General features: G+C 45.6%; 2 protein-coding genes across 3 annotated transcripts; both read right to left on the reverse strand.

The window, feature by feature from the left end:
- Nucleotides 1–4,711: 4,711 nt before the first annotated feature.
- On the reverse strand, nt 4,712–6,259 carry CYP8B1 (cytochrome P450 family 8 subfamily B member 1). Its single transcript, XM_005150004.4, has one exon. It carries the CDS (start codon nt 6,242–6,244, stop codon nt 4,712–4,714), a length of 1,533 nt encoding a protein of 510 aa, XP_005150061.2. The 5' UTR covers nt 6,245–6,259.
- Nucleotides 6,260–9,251: 2,992 nt separating this feature from the next.
- Nucleotides 9,252–12,271, reverse strand: LOC101877069 (uncharacterized). Of its 2 annotated transcripts, none has more exons than XM_031049808.2 (4): nt 12,198–12,271; nt 11,547–11,604; nt 9,815–9,932; nt 9,252–9,479 (listed from the first exon to the last, which is right to left on the reverse strand). In XM_031049808.2, the coding sequence occupies exons 1-4, from the start codon at nt 12,219–12,221 to the stop codon at nt 9,320–9,322; spliced, it is 360 nt and encodes a 119-aa protein (XP_030905668.2). In that variant the 5' UTR covers nt 12,222–12,271; the 3' UTR covers nt 9,252–9,319. The 2 variants fall into 2 exon arrangements, with proteins under 2 accessions (XP_030905668.2, XP_033919682.1); XM_034063791.1 differs by lacking the exon at nt 12,198–12,271 and adding an exon at nt 11,925–12,143.
- Between the last annotated feature and the right edge of the window lie 2,525 nt (nt 12,272–14,796).

The raw sequence follows: 14,796 nt of genomic DNA on the forward strand, positions 1-14,796 counted from the left end.
ACCAAAGAGGTATTCCATACCACAGCACATCATGCCCACTATATAAACTGGGGCAGTTACCCAGAAGGGCTAGATCACTGCTCGGGTCGGGCTGGGTATTGAGCAGCAGGTGGTGAGCAGTTGTATTCTCTTCCCTTGTTATTTCCCTTCTCATTATTATTATTGGTGGCAGCAGCAGTGGTTTGTGTTATACCTTAGTTACTGGACTTTCTTATCTCAACCCATGGGAGATACATTCTTTTGATTCTTCTCCCCATCCCTCAGGGAGCAGGGGGAAGAAGGTGGGGGAGCGAGTGAGCAAGCAGCTGCATGGTTCTGAGTTACCTGCTGGGCTTAAACCATGACAGTACCAAATAGTCTTGCCAAGTTGCTGGGCATAGCCTGAGCTGGGGTAACTACTCTCTGTGAATGCAATTTAACACAACTGAGCAAATTAATCCATATCATTGCTACAAGGTAAGAACAGAAATACAGACTGTTAACATGGCTCAGCTGCCCAGTGGTAACTTGACAATACATGTGTCACGCTCCCTGGAATAACCAGGCAATGTTTTTGAATGTGTCTAGCCACCAGCCCCAAGCAGCTTTGCACACCCTTCCCTGAGGTCAGGAACACTCCATGCGTATAAATGGTGGGCACTGGCTTCTGCCCCTGGCCCCAGACATGGTAACACTTTCAGATGTTACTGCTAATGCCACTGCAGCAGGGACTGAGTGACTGGTGGGTTTCTCACCTGCCTCCAATCCAAAAGAATTCAATGACGAGTTATGAAGGGAAAACATGGAAGAGTGAAGCACTTTCGGGGAGCTAACATTAGACAGCAATGTGTGGAAGTAACCCGGCCACCAGACAGTAAAGGCAGCAATGACAATGAAGTCACTACATGCAGATGCTGTGCCACTAAGACACTCTGCCACTTTGAAGCCAGGCTACTCTTCTCTGGGGAGTGCAGAGGCATTATCTACCAGGAGATATGGCAGCAGCATCACTGGCAAATGATGCATGGTTAAATTCTTTAAAAAAAAAAAAAAAACAAAAAACCACAAAATCCTGAACTTTCATGTTTCTCTTTTTCCTTCAAAATCTGCTTTCCTTTGCAATGGATAGTGTTAGCTGTGTCACTGCTTTGTACTTATAACCTCAGTGTTCCTTTGAGTTTCTCTGAAGTGAATGATGCATTTATTTGTGCTGCTGAGTTTCTTCAATTTCCCTTACAAGCAGCAGTAAGTGGAGGCTTTCTCAGAGCTGCATCCGGCTGTGTTTAGAGGAGCAAGAACACAGTTCCTAATGCATTGCAGTTTAATACTAGAAGTGATGCAGTTTAACCAGGGGTGATCTTTTCAAATATATTGTTCCAAACCTGAAGCATGCAGCATTATGACTCCTTCCCTTGCACAGTGTGAAGAGGAGGAGCTGTAACTGGCAGCAGAGGAGTTTTCACTGTGCTGTAGAGAGCAGACACCAACACAATACATCAAAAAGCTTTGAATGCCAAAGTAATAATTGTCTTCACTATGCACTACAGAACTGAAAAGCAGGGGTTCAGGGACAGACCCCATGCGCAGTTCTGTTGGGGGGATAGATGACTTACAAGAGACACAATGCAATGAGGTCCATTCCCCAGTAAGCTTTTCAAGACTGTATTCCTTCTAATGTAACATTTTACAAATCCAGTGAGGTTTCAATTGGCACAGGCTGGTTCTTTACTCTTGCTGGTACACCTTGGGGTGGAAAACTCAGTGCCTGGGACAACACATCTAAGCATAAAACTTCATTGCAAATTAACTCATTTGGAGCTTCCACACTCTTCTGTATATGACTCAGATTAAGTTATTCTTATTTTTTCCTTTTGTTTATCCCATTTGAGCATGTCTGAAGTCATAACACACTCAATATTGTTTGATTAAATAAGCCATTCTAACAACAAAGTAAAATCAGATTTTTCTGCTGAATCATGGTCATAGTCATTATTTTTATATCCCTTTCCTAAGATCAGTCCATGTTTGTGCAGGACCCATCTCTCATCCCTCAACTCTAACCCGGGGTCCCTACGAATGATAACCACAAATGATAATCACAAATGATAACCACAAAGAATACCTGTGCCTTAGCAGTGAACAACCTTCATGCAAACCATCCACACAAAGAATCCTCTTGCTAGAGCCTTGGAGTGAGGATGTCTCTTGGGCACAACGCCACTATGCCACTGACCTGCCCAGCTCTCCCAAAGATTCCTGCACATGGTTTGGTTTTGGAGCTTGCAAAGATCAAACCATTGACCAGAACATGGGAAGAGCTCCATCTTAATTCTTGGTAGCAAAGAAATTAACCCAGAGCTGACAAAAAAGAAGTAAGAACTGTAGAGAGGGAATATGGAAGTTGGGAAAAGGTGCTGGAATTGCTAATGGGAATATTAGCTGGTACAGCCAAGGCTTGTGCAGTTGCCGGTAGTTTTTGTTTTCCTTGGCTCTGTCACAGCTACTGGATAAGTTTTTGCCTGTATTTGCACCACTATAAGGTCTGGGCTAATGCTCAGTTTGCCATTACAGGATAGTTTGTCCTTGACATGCAGTTACAACATAAGCCTGCAGAACAAAACACTATCTGGATTTGACGTTTGGACACATGCGCAAATGTTTGAGTTTCATTCTGCAGTCACACGTAACCTCTAATGTCCAAGGTTAGCATCAGCGTTAAAATCAACCCATTGTCATCTGTGTGGTTAAGGCTATGATTTAACTTCTGTAAGGAGTGGTTTTGTCAGAGCCCTGAATATTGAAGGGGAAAAAAGCCAACATGGAACTTGTAGAGCAAAATTTTATCCTGCTCTAGATCCAGGGGCTAAGAGATGTTTGAAGGCTTATAAAAACTGAGTGGCTATAGCCTGTAGGGGATTGAGCTTGTTTTCTCCTAGAACCATAGAATGGTTAGGGTTGGAAAGGACCTTAAGATTATCCAGTTCCAACCCCCCTGCCATGGGCAAGGATGCCTCACACTAGACCATGTAGCCCAAGGCTCTGTCATGCTCAACTTTGGTTTTCCAGCCTCTTCGCATCACCCCATTCCATTCCTTATAAGCAACTTTGCATAGGAGGAGGTCTCAGTTTGGGGGGGGGGGGGGGAGGCACTTCTCAATAGGCATCTTCTGGATGCTCCATCAACCCATGTGACTCAAGGAGAGGGTGGAAGAGCTCACCCCTGACCAAGGCTCAAGCACTGCAACCCAGACAGCCTGCAACCTCACAGGAGCATGCCTGTTCTCAGCCAGAAGGCAGAGTCCAAAATTTCTGGGCTTGTGCAATGATTTGGGTTAAAGCAGGAGCTGGTTTGCTGCTGGGTGTGATCCTGCCTCAGCTGTATGTACCCATGCTCTAGCTGTGTTACAGTCAGTAGGATGAAACCAGACACATACACAGACAGCTTTTTATCCCCAGAAACAAGACAGAGAGCTTGAATGCACAACCTCCTGCAGCCCTGGAAAGGCAGGTGACTGCAAGCATTCCCATAGATATGTGAAAATGGTACTATAGGTTCTTAGCAGTTTGCAATTCCCTTCTCTCCCATGGATGTGGTAAACAAAATTGGCAAAATCCCTCCTTTTCTTAAACATGGAATGGGAAGGAGCTGTTCCTATGTCCTTGCTCAGTACATTCCACCTCTGCTCCCTTGTGGATCTCCTCTCATACAAGAAGGGGACTACAGACAAGACAATTTGAAATCCCCAAGGAAATTCTTACATCTCTAGAGAGGGTATTTGTTGTTCTGTATAATTTCAAGGGTTTACTATAAGCTGACACCATCCTGCAATGATAATTCATGAAGAAAACAAATTAGTTGGTAAGGAGCTGGCAACAGAATAACGCAGTGAGCTGGACTCACCCCCAGGCTCTCAGGACACTTCACTTACATGCCAGCTCATCTGGCCTGATCACTGCTTGCACACTAGTGTCAGCTGCCAGCCCCATGGACACATGGGTCTTCTTACTCATGGTCTTTAAGGAAAGGATTTTAGTAAGACCATAGGGACAGACTGTGCTGATCAGGTGCAGGGTGTATCTACCGGTGTACTTGCCTGATGTATGACCAGACAAGCGTATGGATCAGCTGACTATTTTCACACAACCAGCTCTCATTTCCTCCCCAAAATCAACTCTGTTTTCTTCTCCCACACAACCAACTCTATTTTCCTCCCTGTATCCCATAAATCCCTCCTTTTTACCTTTAGGTTTCTCCCCTAAACATCCCACCGTGTGTTCTGTGCAATCTCAAAATGTTCTTCCCCTGCATGCTATACCATGTCCCCCATCCCTTAACAGCAATGCCCCTTACTCCAGATGGTGATCCAAAGAGCTGCTCTGGATGGCACATCTTAATGGGTCTCATGCTGGGACCATGGAGCTGATGGCTCTGCTGAGACAGCCCTGGGAGGGACCTGGACAAAATACTTGGTTTTTGAAAGCCCTTAATTTGGGTTCCTACCTGCCAGCAAGTCCCTGTACTCCTCTGGGTATGTGCAGATGACTTTTGAGGGGATGATGGCCCCCTGGATGGGGGGAAAAACACCTCCAGTGGTTGCTTCCAACCTCAATCATTCTGTGATTCCATGATCCTGTGCTATCAGTGTTGGCACCACACTGATCTGATAAGCGGGGAATCATGCAATTTATTTCACAGGTAACACCTGAACAAACAAAACAAAGACTTCCTAAACTAAAAGCGTAGCCGGTATCTAAACCGAACATCGCGGACAGGCTGCATTGTCCCAAATCCCCAGCGGCTGACGTCTATTGCTGGGATCTCCTCTTCTCTGTTGACCAGCTCCAGGTCATACAGACTCAGCATCAAGAATACAAACATTTTAATTTCAGTGGAGGCGAAGAACCGGCCGGGACAGATGGATACTCCTGCCCCCCAAGGCATGCTGAAGTATTTCACCCTCTTCCCATTTTTGTAGAAATATTTCTTGGTGCCATCTGGGTTTATGAAGCGGTCGTACTTAAATTCATGAGGCTCAGGGTGAATTTCTGGGTTCATCTGCACAGACAAGTGCGGGAACAGAGCTATCCTGTCTCCTTTGCGGAGGGTGTACTCTGTCCCACTGCTTGTCTTAAGGCTGATGTCCTCCAAAACAGCTCGGACCAGTATTGGGGCTGCAACCATCCTCAGGGTCTCCTCCAGAGCACTGTCCAGAACAGGAGTCTGGTTTAACATGTCCTTAGTGACATTAATTGTTGGGGTCCCTGGCTTCGCTTCTTGGGCACTCTCCCTTGAGACTTTATCTACCTCATCCTTCACAGCCTTCATTGCTTCTTTATGTTTCATTAGGTACAAGAGAAGCCAGAAGGCAGTTGGGCCTGTATTGCCTTGGGATGCCCAGAGCAGCATAAACATGAAACGATCCCGCATGTACTCGGGGACACCATTTTCTGCCAGAAGCTGGTTTTGATCACTTATCCACCCACTGATATTGTCCTTTTGCCAGTTTTTCTTCACAGACAGCATGCTCCAGAAGAGCTTCTTCAGTCGTTCAGCTTCTATTTTGTCCTTGGGAGGCAGCACAGCAAAGGCCAGGCGAGGGAAGAGGCGGTCGTACTTCCGAAATTCATGGAACATCTCGTTGGAGTGGATGCGATCTTGCTCATTAGCTTTCTCCTTGTTTTCTGCCCCTTGGTGTTGCTGGGTGCCGTATAGAGCCAGGTACCCAGCTCTGAAGACAATATTGTAGCAGTAGTGGAAGAGGTTATCCTCTTGCCACACTTGCTTCTCCTCTCCTGAGCTCAGGTTGAAAAGCATCAGTTTCTTAAAGTTCTCCATGGTGGCCTGTGTCATGACAGTGAGTCCGTCTCCCATCAGATGCTTCGTGCTTGATGCTTGAATTATAGTGTGGTTGGCTTCAATGGGCTTATAGCCAAAAACCTGCCAGACAAGTTTAGATGCAAAAGTCCTAAAATCTAATTTAGATCGTGATTCCTTCACAATGGCTCCAAAGCAGGATGGGTCCAACACAAAGGTGAAGTAATAGCCACCAATCAGCACCGTGAAAATATCCCCATGTTTTCTCTGCATCTTTTTCAGAAACCTTGAAGCGTCCTTTCTGAAATCCAGAGCATACCCCAGCCAGGGAATGATACCTTTGTCTAGAGGTGGTTCACCAGGTCTTCGCCTCCGAAACATACCCAGGAGGTAGAGCCCACCAAACAGTGATGCTATCAAGGTACAGAGGAGAATCCCGCAGAGCGCCATGACAGCTCTGTGCTCATCCAGGATGTTGGACTACAACTAGGTTGGGGCAGAAACATGCTTTTTATTCCCATCCAGCAACTGATATGCAGATGTGAAGCTGACAAACTCTGTCCCTATTGGCAGGACATGTTCACCTTTCCCCTGTAAAGCACTCCAATGTGTACATTTCCCTTGATGAACACAGATTTTTAAGGTCGAAGGTATGCTGTAATCAAGCTGGAGTTACCAGGCTGATGTGTAAGGTGGATGGGTTTGATGTGTGCTCTGTAGCAGCTTAAAAAAATTCCCTTTCCTAGGCTGCATGGAGCTCAGGTTTTGAAAAAGAAGGTTCAGAGAATTTCACTCAGTGATTTCTGCCATTAGGATCATGCTATGAATACCTGCTGCAGGCTGAAAACCTGAAAGAAAGAGCAGATGTTGGAAATGCTACTGGAACTGGAGCTCAGGACCAAGGGAAGGGGATTACAGCTGAGCTAGTTTGGTCTCAAAATAGAAGGAAAGGTCTCTAACATTTTTATGTTCTCCCCCACAAAGTGCCCCATGAGTGCTTTCCTAATGAACACTGCAAGCACTGCTAACCTGCATGAGGGTAAACCAAAGCAGGTCTGCTTGCCCCATGAGTGATGAGAGCTTCAATCAGTTGCGTCTGCTTCGCACCAGATGAGTCTGGAGTCTGCAAATGGCCAAGCCCGCCTCCTGGCTGGAGAGCAGCAGTGCCTAGGATGGATGCCAGCACTTTCTTCTGGGCCAATGCATGCACACTTGGCACCTGCAAATCAGTCACGTCCCCTCCAGCCAGCGCAATACCCCCAACCCTCTGCCCTCCTGTTCCCACCCCTGCACTTGGCAGTTTTACTCCTCTTCTGCTTCCTCATCTCTCTTGCTCCCCCTTCTCTGGATGGGGTCTGGGGATGATGCCAGGGACCCCATGCCCCACCCTGCACTATGCCTCTGGGTGCTGCCACCCTGATCTGCACAGCCTTGGTCCCAGTCACTGGCACTTGGACCTCACAGCACCCTTATGCAGGATAGAATGACATTGTCACTCTCTATGTGAAAAGAAGTAGCAAACCAAAAAGTATTTAATAGAATGTGAAAGAAAAAGTATTTAATAAGGAGATAGGGCAAACTGCTGTGAGCAGTCATTGGGAATGTTGCAAACAGCCCCTTTTACACCCCCCCTTCCCCCATTTCCCCCACCTTTGCCCTTCCCCTGAGCATCCCATCATAAGGTTTGCACAATCCCACGAGCCCTACTCTGTATGGGATCACAATCATTTTTGTTTTCACTTCCCAGCTGCATTCTCCTTCTACATTCCCTCTCAGTGACCCGACCCCTGCAGTGACGGACACATCACTGTATCAGCTAAATATTTATTCTGGGTTTGTTGTTTTTTGTTGGGTTGTTTGTTTGTTTGTTTAAAAGTTCCCAGCCCTACCATTTTGGAAACAGTTGGCAAGAAAGAGTAGTGAAAACAATCCACCTTCCTTGATTAACTCGAAGCCCTTTTTGGTCCCATAGTCTTGTCTAGAAATAAAATTAAGGTGATGAGTGTTTTCTTTAAAATTATTGATTTTATTTGTACAGTTCTAGGCAGCTCCCAAGTTCAATAGCTCCCCAGGCTGGAAAGGGCCCATGTAAGGTCCAAGAGTATCTGGGGTGAATAGTATCTTTAAATACAGGTCAGTAAACTAGTAACTCTGAATTTTAATGCTATATTGCCTAATAAGGATTGGCTAGCAACTATACGTGCTCTTCTATTCAAGGCCATGTCCTCAGTCTGTGGTGTTGCAAAGCCAATATTTATATTAAAGATGGTATCTGTGGGTCTTTCTATCTTGTCATAGCAAAACTTTGAGAAGGCAAATACCTCCACCACTGTTCTGCTAAGCATAGTTGGTTTTTTTTTTCTCTTTCTCACTGATTGTTGCTAGTTTGTACTTTGTTGTTGATCAAACTGATCTCTAATCAAAGATCTATCCTGTGGAATGACAGAGTTTCTTGCTCAGCAGACCTGAGTGTGATACAGCTCTTCATAACAGAGAAACTTGTCATTGGTCAGATAACTCCATTTAAAGGTGCTTAATTCCTCATGTTGCCTCTCCTGGTAGACAAAGGGATGAGCCCAGTTGAACACAACTACCTGGTAGATGGCGAAAGCCAGGAGAAGCCACCCTCGAGGCTGAGCTTCAGGCCACCTGTGTCTGGCCTGATGAGTGTGGCAAATCCATTCCCCAGCCCACAGCACAAGCTGGAGGATGACAGAATGGCTCTCCTCCATCAGACCCTTTGGGATCTAAGAGGGGAAAAGTTCTGCACAAGTTTCAGTTTTCATTTTAATGGCACAACATCTAGACAGGTTGCTCCTTCATTCACTAATGCCTCACATACTCCAGACAGGAGCTGGACTTCTTCCACATTAATAAAACCTGGTCAGTCCTTTTATAATAATACCAGTTACAGCAGAAACAAATTTCTCACATACTTTTCCAATTCCAATGTGGAATATCCTCATCTTGATACTGGTGCTAGGATGAAATATCTGGTTACTCACCAATTCCATCACACAGCCATGACCAGTAAAGTACAGTATAGAGAGCATACACACAGTCTAAATAATGTAAATATTTATCATGCATTTGTGATACTCAACATTGCTATCTCAGCTGCGTATCTGCTGCAAGACTGGCTTGTCTCTTGAAGGCTGGATGTCAAAGAAAGCACTTCTCCAGAATATGGCCTGGGGGATCTTCCATAAATATGACCTGAATCGTTTTTTTCACAAAGGCATACAGAAAGGGGTTAAGACAGCAGTGGACAAGGGACAAACTCTCCGTGATCTGTATGGCATAGTCCAGTCGTCTACTGCTTTCACAGCTCTTGATGATGCCAACATCTTGCAGGAAGTGAAGGATGATGACAGTGTTGTAGGGGAACCACAGGACAAAGAAGACACCCACCAGAATAAAGACTAAGCAGAGTGCTCTCTTTAAGCCAGGCATCTGAGACATAGTGAGGACACATGCTTTGCGGGAATAAGCAGAACATCATGAACAGGAAGGGAAAAAGGAAATTCAGGGTGTTTCACATGACCCAGAATACAACTTTCGAAAATAAGTGATTCTGGCCATAATCATGGGCACACATGATGGTTTTGTTGTGGACTTACATTGTGCTGATGAAGAGACCCATCCCACCAGCAAGATGAGGATGAACTTCCTCCATGTCACGGAGCTATTTGGAGAAAAACATGAACTATCTGCAGATACATGTCCAGACTCATGCAGCTCACAAAAAAGAAACCACTGCAGAAATTCAGGGTCCATGGCATTTAAGACCAGGCACAATATGTCCCAGGTCACCCACTGAGGAATGTACAGAGCCCAGAAATGAAGGGTTAATAGCAAGAACTCTGAAACCATCAAGTTCAGCAGATACACCTCGGTCAACTTCTTTTTCTTCTTGATGTACAGAATGAGAACAATAAAGAGGAGGGAATTCCCAGCCAACCCGACCAGGAAGACCACAGTATAAAACAATGGCAAAAATACTCTGCTGAAGGAAAGTACCTCTTCTTTTTTGCAGGGGCCATACTGCTTGTAATCCTCCTCGTCCAAGTACTCATACTTGAATTGGCAGCATCCATCAAGGCTGCAGCAGTTGTTGTTGCATTTGATAAATGGCTGCCTAGGAGCAAAAGACAAATGAAGAGGATCAAAATATTATTCCAATTCACACAGGAAAGGCAAGCATCACATCATGGAGTATTTTCCTTTAGCTCATAGGTTTAAATTTCTGCCACTTTCTGATAAGTATTTTGTATCCTCCACTCCTTGGCCTTTCCCTATGGCATGGGCACAGCTGTCTACACATAAATATGATAATAAACAAAACAAAATAAAATAAAATAAAATTCAATTCTGGTTTCCTTACCCTGACACATTCAGACTTGAAAACAAAAGAGCAGTCTCCTCTGACATAACTCACCACTTCCTCCTGATGCCACTGCAAGCTTTTGAAAAAGTTTCTGCTCTAAATTACAGGAAATCCTCCACAACACCTTGTGGTGAGCTGCTTTAGATTCACCCAGGTCACTACTGAGAAACCAGCATCTCAATTCTCGGTGAAGCAGAACCTGCCACTGGCACCTTTATGTTGGTGTGGCTGCTCCCTCAGGTGAAATGCTGAACATCTCACTCTGGTTGAACACTGATCCCTCTCAATGCCAACTCTAGGACACCAAGCTATGGATTTTGGTAAAAGGTATTAGGAAGTGGAAAATATGGATTCATAAAATCATAGAATGGTTTGGGTTGGAAGGGACCTTACAGATCATCTAGATCCAACCACCTGCCATGGGACACCTTCCACTGGACCAAGTTGCTCAAAGACTTAATGAAGGTAAGGACATGTAGGCATCAGAATCAACTCCTGAATCAAGGTCAGAGGTAGAGATTTAGCTGGAAGGATGTTGCTGGAGCTGATCCTACAGGAGAGGATGCATGAGCTGAAATACTGTTGACAGAGGAGGGCGAGGGCCTTGAGGTCGGCCACTCCCCAGGACTGAAGGGTGGTGTCAAGTGTTTAGACAGCTGCAATCCAGATTTCAGGAAATGATGACTGATTTGGAGAGCTTCCTACTTCTGCAGTCTGATTTTCAGAAAAAAAAAATTAAAAGCCCCCACAAGAACACTACAAGGGTTTTATTTTCTAAAAGCCTTCCAAACTGGGCAATGGTTGTCACTAAAAAGCCTGTCTCGTGCAGTGGGAGATGGCATCTGCCTGAGCTACCTCCCATCAGCACCATGAAGCTCATTGTGGGGTTTAAAAATCAAGCTTAATCTCCAGGCTCTGACAGTAAACCAGGGCTGTTGCATAGAAAAATGGTGCAGATACCACTCCACCCCTAAACCATACAATTTTTTAGCCATGGCCAAAGATGCCCATCTTTCTCCTGGGGCTTATTCTTCCAGCAATCCAAAACCAGGCATGACTGTGTAGCTCCCTGTCTGCACTCACTCCTGCCTTGCTCTCTTTGACGATATTTCTCCCTTTGCCCAGAAGACCTGCAGCCATCAAGTAATGAGAAAATGAAACTGCTGGTCCCTGCTTGTGCTACACATCCCAAGGGGTACATACCCCACGGTGGCTCTGCAACTTCTAGGTATGGCTCTCTCCTCACAAACACCCCAGGAAAGGGGGCACCTGCACATATAGGTTAAGCAAAGCACCCAAGGCTCAGACTGGGGTGCTGAGGAAGCCTGTGGGTGTGCAGCTGTAAGGGGGAAATTGTGGACAAACCTGTTGTGGTCCCATGTCTAAAAGTGTTCAAATACCCATTCCAGGCAGTTCCAGGCAACTGAAAAGAAAACAAAATTTGGTTTGGGCTGTATTGAAATGTTTTCTTGATGTCTTGCAGCTCTTTGGTGAGTGCCACAGGGCACTTCAGACAGAGCAGCCACAGAGAGCAGAGATCTGCTATGGGAGAGTGATATAATAAGACTGTTCTAGGAATTAGCTTATATATATATATATATATATGAGAAAATCCATGCTTATCTATATGCAGCTCTGACTGAAAGGAAACCAAAGCTTCCCACCCTTCTGAACACAGCAACACCCAGAAAGATTCACAAACACCTCTCCCCACACACCCTCTGCTCCCATAACAGGACAAACCGTCTCCAAAGTTTCTATTTCTGGGTCTCTTCCAGCCCACCAGGATGCCTTTTCTCCCTTTGCTGCATCTTCCTCTCTCTGCACCATGCTGACACTGACATTCACATGCCCATCCCATAGCTCCTAGTGGAAAACTGACAACATAGACTGAGCTCAGAGATTAATTCCAAGCTTGCTGAAGCACCAGTGCCTAGGAGCTGGCTCAAGAAGAAAACAGAATCTCTCCAGGTTTCTCATGCTGCTTTGTCTACAAGAAGAAGAAAATTCACTTACAGGAGCTTCTTCTCCTGTTCTCATCCTGCCAGATGCTTGAATCAGCTTTTAGGAACCTCTATTACTTGTGTAAGAGCATGGGCAGGAAATGTGAGCTCAGTGTGACCTCCCTGGTTTTGTTCTGCCTTTCCTGGTGTTAATCAGTGGGTGACGGCACTGAAGGAATCATCTCCACCCGACATCTGAGCATGAATCCCTCTACAATATCTAGAACTGGCACCTGCACCTGGAGTTGGGCTTTGGCACTTTCTCCCTCAGGACACAGCACCTTCTGCCACATGTGTCATGAGGACCCAGCACCCTCCTTCATAAACACAACCTACTCTTGTATAGATTTCACATTAGAGATGACCCAAGCTGCAACGGCCAAGAATCCATGTCAGCACAGTGTGAATATCACTGGTGGATCCTGTGCACCCCAACATGCATGGGCTGAGTGGTGAGTCTGCACACAAAATAGTCTGAAGTAGGTTCTTCTGGGATGTGCCAGACAAGCAGACTTGCTGTCACGCAGACAAGCACTCAGACCAGCCACTTGCTTAAAGATAACCAGTTGCTTTTGCTCTTCTCTCCATTCTTCTATGGATGCTTTTCCCCCGTGCTCCTTGCTCCTTCCCTTTTCTTTGCCTCCATCTTCCAAATAAGCCACATTTTTTTTCTCCCTGTTCCATCTGGATTTTCTGCATACCAGCCCCAAACGTGGCAACAAGTTCCCTCTTGTTATTTTGTTTTCTAAACGCTTTCATTAGTGGAAACATTTGTGGTTGTAGAACAGATATTAAGATTAGATCATGTCCACCTTGCCCACATCCCAGCTCCCCTGGGCAGGACTGGATCTGCTTGGTCTCTGCACTGAGAGGTTCTCAGAGCTGAGCCCCTGCTGCAGAAATCTGCATTTTCTTCCAGGAAATCTGAATAAGCCACATGCTACTTGGATAGTGCAGAGTCCTCATCCCCCGCAGAGCAGAAATGGTTACCAGTGGGGCCATTGGGCCCTGGCAGCTCTGTGAGGACAATCACATGTCTTTGCAGGCAGTGACAAAGCCTTGCAAGTGATACCAGAATAATGAGCTTATTGCTGTGGCTGAAGATGTAGAGATCGACAACAGCAGAGATGTGCCAGCCTCCTGGCACTGCCACAGGGACGCTGGGGGAAGCTCCATGGCACAACTCCTTGCTTGCTTGACAAAGGTGGCTCTGATGAAGTGGTTTATTGAATAGGTTTTAGAGCATCACTGTTATTGAGTGGTCACCCTCCAACTCATTTCCGTCATCCCACCATCAAACAGGGCTACAGGGAGCAAAAAACAGAGCAGCAGTGATGACCACAGCTACAAATCCAACCCGCCCCATGGTAGGTAGAGAGAAATACATTTTTACCCATCTTCGTGTTTGCTGCCATCAGCTGGTGTACACGTGTGCCTGCATTTAAAAGATAGACCATAATATATAAAGGCAATGTACAGATTAGCAAAGAGCAATAAGCCGCTCGCAAAGCTGAGGCATCAGACACGCACACAAGGATGCTACAGCCGACAAGAGTTTCATTAGCCCAGCAATTAAAATGAAATAAGTTTTTTGGTTTAATTGAGTTTCTCCCCTAAAGCACATATCGCACAGATCTGCAGGGATTTAAATATACCTCTAAGAGTCACTAGAGAAAGTATCCTTCATGGTAATCTATTACAAGATTTTAACTCAATTTGGGAGCTGGTAATTGCATAGATCATTTAAATTTATTTTATGTTTTAGACTCTGCAGAGCCCTAATGGCTTTGGCAATTAAGATAACCACATTACTGGCAATGGGGAGCACATTTAGAGAGATAAAGCGGCTACCTGAGCTGCTTTCTTTTATGCTTCTGAAAATGCCATGTCAGTGGGGGGTGGCCCTGAAGAAGCAGCAGCTCTACATCCCCCACTGCTCAGAGATGGGGAGACACAAACACTGCACCAGAGCACTGCAAAACTGGCCAGGGGGTTTGGAGAAAAGGATTCTGCTATTTTCTCTGACAAGCTGTCCCCTGGTTTATGGGAGGGGGTTAGGCACCTTCAGGATCCTAGAAGATTCTTCCACCTGCCCCAGAGTCCGATTTGCTTAAAGTGAGAAGCAATTTGTAGGTTGTCTTTGGGCTTCAGAATCCACTTCCTGGCATAAAGCAAGTGCAAAGTGAGCTCTGCTTGACAGCTGGAATTCAGGAAAAAATAGTCAACAAGACAGTTGACTATCAAGATAACCAGACCAGGGAAAGCTGACCCCTGACTTTGCCCTCTGCTACAGAACTTCCACCTGATGTCACAGCAGGGGTTTATATTGATATGAGAATTTCTGAACTGGAGTTGTTTAATCTGGAGAAGGCTCAGGGGGGACCTTATCACTCTCTACAAGTATCCGGAAGGAGGTTGTAGTGAGGTGGTGTCAGTCTCCCAAACAATAAGCAACAGGTCAAGAGGTAACCTCTTCAAGGGGAAGTTTAAGCTGCATATTAGGAAAAAATTCTTCACCAAAACAGTAAACAGGCATTGGAACAGGCTGCCCAGGGAACTGGGGGAATCACCATCCCTAGGACTGTTCAAAACCGTGTAGATGAGGCCCTTAG

This window comes from Melopsittacus undulatus, chromosome 1 (assembly GCF_012275295.1).
Source record: "Melopsittacus undulatus isolate bMelUnd1 chromosome 1, bMelUnd1.mat.Z, whole genome shotgun sequence".
NCBI classification, from domain to species: domain Eukaryota; kingdom Metazoa; phylum Chordata; class Aves; order Psittaciformes; family Psittaculidae; genus Melopsittacus; species Melopsittacus undulatus.

Coding starts and splice junctions, on each gene's coding strand:
- CYP8B1 (XM_005150004.4), bottom strand. CDS start 6,244: ATGGCGCTCTGCGGGATTCTCCTCTGTACCTTGATAGCATCACTGTTT.
- LOC101877069 (XM_034063791.1), bottom strand. CDS start 12,011: ATGGTGCAGAGAGAGGAAGATGCAGCAAAGGGAGAAAAGGCATCCTGG. Junction 11,605..11,924: donor AAATAGAAACTTTGGAGACG/GTTTGTCCTGTT, acceptor TTTTCTTTTCAG/TTGCCTGGAACTGCCTGGAA. Junction 9,480..9,814: donor GCCCCTGCAAAAAAGAAGAG/GTACTTTCCTTC, acceptor TTCTCCAAATAG/CTCCGTGACATGGAGGAAGT.